Here is a 4689-nt window from a genome sequence, read left to right as displayed (position 1 = left end):
GGTTTCCTCCCACAGTCCAAAGACATACCATTTGTAGGTTAATTGGTTATTTTAAATTATCCTGTGATTAGGCTAGGGTTTAATAGGCTGGTTGCTGGGTGGAGTAGCTTGAAGGTCCCGTTAAGGTGCTGTATTTCTAAATAATAAAAAAACACAAATGGGTGCTGCCCTGAAATGTCAACAGTTTATCCTCCTCCATAGATGCTGGCTGATTTGCTGAGTTCCTCCAGCAGTTTGTATGTGTGTCACTGAGGAAATCAGCCTGGAATGATAGTGAGAATTGAGAAGGTAGAGATGGCAAGGAGATGAAGTGGCAGTAGAAAGAGAAAGGGGGAAGACAGAGAGAATCGGGACTAGGGACGGGGAGAGTGATCTGAAGGCAATAAGGAAGTGTAACTAGGGGTGGGGGATAACGCTCTTGGGGCCTGTGGGTTTCAGGTCTCAGTGCCTTCCCGGGGATAGATCAGACTGTCAACGCTGAAGTTGTTATAGAAGTGGCTGCTGAATTGGTTTGCCTGTCCCCCGGTGAAGGAGCTATAATAACCGGAGCGGGTTAAGTGGCAAACGTCCGTGACATCGCCCACGTCCTGCGAGAGTAGACCGCCGTTGGACGAGAAGGACCCGAGTGCCGCCACGTTTCTCTGGGGCAAGTCGCTGGCCAGTCCCATCGACATCTGTCTAGTGAGCGCCCCGCTGCTCATCGATGACATGCTGTTGAAGAACCCGTTCAGACAAGGGCTGGAGGACGGGGTTGATGGTTTTTGTTCCTCAGCCGAGCCCTGGGAGTGATCCAGGTCCGGCGAGGTGGCTTCAAGCAACAGGGACGGGCTCTCCGGGATTTTCACTCCGGGCGCCGCAGCGGCGTCCTGACCCTTACCGGCGAGCGAGCCGCCGATCCCTGAATTGGGATCAGTCCTCCGTTTTCTCTTCCTGCGGAAGTTGCCATTGTCGAACATTTTCTCGCAGTTGGGGTCCAGGGTCCAGTAGTTTCCCTTCCCTGTTGGAAGTAAATGAATCTCAGTTCACCGAGTTTCTTGCAAAACGGACAGGTAATTCCAATACAAAATACAAATCTGTGGGAAGAATCAGCGGGTCGAACAGTGTATGTGGGAGCAAAGGAATTGTTGCCTACCTCAGGCCTGCGGAGATACTGCAACAGCCGCAGAGTTCCTCCAGCAGATTATCGCTCCAAATTCCGGCAGCCACAGTCTCTTGTATCAATTAACAGCTGGATTCAGAGTAAAGGCAGCCATCGCAGAAGTCTCAAGAGAGTGCCGGGGGGTGCGGGAGGGAGGGCTCATTCCCAATTACCTTAGCATATTTTCATATTAAGCCGTAACAGTGTACGGTTAAAGAGGACGTGGGGGGCTGTGGTGGTGAAGTGGGACAAGATTAACGCGCCACCTGCCATAGTCAGAGCCGCTAGAGGCTTCAGGTGTCAGAACGACGCGCAAAAAATTGGAGGAGCTGAGCGGGTCAGGGAACACTTATAGAGGGACCGTCCGTTTCCCTCCATCGATGCTGCCTGCCGCCAACTTTTTGTGGGCTCCTTATAGGAGGACGAGCCCGTCCACATCCCTGGTCGGCTGCTTGGGAAATCTAATTCCACCCGCCTTTCCTAATCTTTTCCCTTAACGTTTCAGGTCGGGTCGTCTTTCTCTCTACCTTTCTATTGTTGGTCTCTAATTAAATTTTATGCAATTTAATTTAAATTATAATAATTTAATATGTACATTATTGTCATTTTAGTACACATTGTCTTGTACTGTACTGCTACCGCAAAACAAATTTCACGACGTATGTCAATGATACCTCATCCTGGTTCAATTATTGCCCCATTCATAGCTTTGAAAATGATTGCCACATCACTATGCTTTTAATCTTTTCGGCAGAGTTATAGATGTTGTCCGGTCTCCTGTCCAATTATCATGAATTTGTCCTAGCAACTACGGCACCCGTTACATCGGAAGTACAGAGCAAAGGTTTGGTGGTGGTGGGGCAGGAAGAGACCAATTCACTCGGAATGTTTCAACCGAGTGCCCCTTCGGGATAACCCCTTCAAACCCTGTAGTTCACCAAACCATTACACGGAAGGTACTTACCAACAGGATTCCAAACCCTGCTCCACTTCTTAAAACGCTGACATTGTTTTAGTTGGAGCGCAGTGGTTTGAGAAAAGGTGAAGCTTAACCATGACTAGGAGAACTGGTTAGTCTATCATCAACTAATACTATGGCAAGTTAAGTGTAGATTTGGAATTCCTTAAAAACCGAGAAGAGGTTTCCAAACTTCTGTGCCAACAAACACACACAGCAAGCATCCATCTCTATTCTCCAGACCGAACGAGAGGCAATCCTATTTCATTGAAAGGTATGGCTGCCTTATGGGGCGTACCAACGCAGTTGATTGCCTTGCCCAGGATATCACTGTCTGAAACGAAAGAACAAACTGCTGGTGGAACACTGCCAGGTGAAGGGTCTTGATCTAAAAAGTCTTTCGTCCATTACCCTTCCCAGATGCTGCCTGACCCCCAGGGTTCCTCAGTTTGTTTCTTTTTGCTACTGATTCTGGCGACGACATATTCCTGGGACGGCACGTCACCTTCTCAAAATTGTGAATTGACTATCCAGAAAAAGGGAGCTCCGGAATCGTCGCGTCCGGTTTTGGTAACTCTGTCGTTAGATTTAGCTAAAGACAGTGATTTGCTGATTTTGAAATTCAAAGCGGATTGGATACGCGATCAGTACCAAAAAAAATGTGGCGCCGTAGGAAAAGATGTGAGAAGCATCGAAAAGGGCTTTTCCTGGCTGCATTTCATAGGACTGCTGTCAGCAAAGGTGGACATGGGAGAAGAATGAAGGTACTACCTCGAGAAAGTTGAGGGTTGACTAGCTGTCCCGATACTTTTAGTAAATTGGATACATTGGGAGAATGCTTCCACCAGTGGGGCGAGCATAACCAGAGGCCGCCAGAGAAATCAAGGGGGAATTAAGGGGAGGGGGGACTTCATCATCCACATATTGGGGAGCATGCGAAATAGGGAGTAGTTCATGCACTTGGAGGGAAACCGGGCAAACACATGGGAGAGAATGGAGAGGGGATCGCTGATGATTCAGATGAGCAAAGACGGGGGAAGATTTCAATCAAGAGCCAATACTGGCGCGAAAACAAAAAATGCAGTCTGTCAGAATCTGAGAAGAGAGAAACAGAACTAACATGCCAGGTCCTTCGAGCTCAAACATTAATTCTGTCTCTCTTTCCACCAATCGTGCCTAACTTTATTAATACTAAGAAAAATACTTTTTTTTCTTTAAATTACATTCCGCATTAACTTCTGTTTCTCGTTCCAGAGATATTCCTGACTTGCAGAAGTGTTTCCAGTATTTTCGGGAATTATTTTTGTTGCAGATTTCTAGCATCTGCAGGTCTTTTGACGAATGCTGGAAGGAATTGGTTGGGCCGAGCGGCCATACCCAGTACAGACCTCTACCAGGCATTAAAACACTCTCCTGGAGGCCCAGCGTCCTGTGGATACTGAAATCTGGAGCAATAAAACAAAGTGCGGGGAGAACTCGGCGGGTCAGGCAGCATCTGTGGAGGGAGATGGACACTCGACATTTGGGCCCAGACCCGTCATGTGGACCGAAAATTTAGAGGGCAGATAGCCACATTAAGGAGAAGTGGAGCACTTACCTGGGTCGTCCTCGTCTCTCGGCACTTTCTTGAAGCAGTCGTTCAGGGATAAGTTGTGCCGGATGGAGTTTTGCCAACCAGCCTTGCTCTTCTTGTAGAACGGGAAGTTCTCGGCCACATACTGGTAGATTTGGCTCAGGGTCAACTTCTTCTCGGGGGCATTCTGGATCGCCATGGCGATGAGTGCTGAGTATGAGTAAGGCGGTCTGACCAGCTTGAGAAGCTCCTCTTGGCTGGTGAGAGAGAGCCAGCTCAGGTCGGTGCCGGCGAAGCCGGGCGAGCCGGGCAAGAACTGTTTTTGCGTCCCGTAGGCAGGGGGCACGAAGGAGCCGGAGCTGCTTCCGTGCAGGTAATGCGGAGAGGTGTTGCTCCCGGTCCCGTTGATCCAGAGGTACGGGTTGCTGGGTCCGTGGTATTCCCCGAGAGCGTAGCCTGGCGCTCTCTGCGAGCTGTGTAAGTTCTGCTGGCGGTACATATTGTAGTTGTCACAGTAGACTGCCATTTCGGAGACTTGCTGCGCGCTCTTGGCGCTGTGGTGGACTGAGGTTAAATGCTGGCGGTCAGTCAGGCCGGCAGAGCTCATAATCCACCGGCCGAAACCTGGGGGAGGGAGGGGAGCAGGGGGTGGGTGGGGGGACAGCCCCCTTTGCAGCTTCCTGCGGCGACAGGTGCGAAGAACTGCCAAGGGATTGCGTTATTTATACACCGTATCTCCACATCACACTGCCCGGGGCCCAGGGGCAAGTCACTAGAAATTGGCTCCTACCCCTCCTGAGTCACCTCCCTCCCTCCTCTCACTCTCAGCCTTCGTCAGCCTGTTGGGAAGTCTGCCGGGGAAAGAAGGGGAGGTTTCGGCAGAGAACAATAGTGACAGCCCGCCAATCAGGCGCCAGAGGAAAGGAGGTCCCATTTATTCCCCTCCCGCTCCTCTGTAGAACAGTGCGGGCCTCTCCAACGAATGGAGACAAGGAATACAACTATATAAGCTGTCTTGTG

At 50.0% G+C, this 4689-nt stretch overlaps 1 protein-coding gene across 1 annotated transcript; it reads right to left on the bottom strand.

Annotated features, from left to right (window-relative positions):
• Positions 1-434: 434 nt before the first annotated feature.
• Positions 435-4276, bottom strand: foxi2 (forkhead box I2). Its single transcript, XM_072254805.1, has 2 exons — positions 3694-4276; positions 435-997 (listed from the first exon to the last, which is right to left on the bottom strand). Exons 1-2 carry the CDS (start codon positions 4274-4276, stop codon positions 435-437), a joined length of 1146 nt encoding a protein of 381 aa, XP_072110906.1.
• Positions 4277-4689: the final 413 nt, after the last annotated feature.

The sequence above is a fragment of the Mobula birostris genome, chromosome 4 (assembly GCF_030028105.1).
Source record: "Mobula birostris isolate sMobBir1 chromosome 4, sMobBir1.hap1, whole genome shotgun sequence".
Classification (NCBI taxonomy): domain Eukaryota; kingdom Metazoa; phylum Chordata; class Chondrichthyes; order Myliobatiformes; family Myliobatidae; genus Mobula; species Mobula birostris.
The sequence above is the reverse complement of the archived record's forward strand: the minus strand, read 5'-3'. Positions and strand labels throughout refer to the sequence as shown.

Bases quoted from the DNA above. Each gene is read 5' to 3' on its own strand.
- foxi2 (XM_072254805.1), bottom strand. From the start codon at position 4,276: ATGAGCTCTGCCGGCCTGACTGACCGCCAGCATTTAACCTCAGTCCAC. The intron at 998-3,693 runs GTAAGTGCTCCA...TACTTCCAACAG, and splicing joins GAGAGACGAGGACGACCCAG to GGAAGGGAAACTACTGGACC.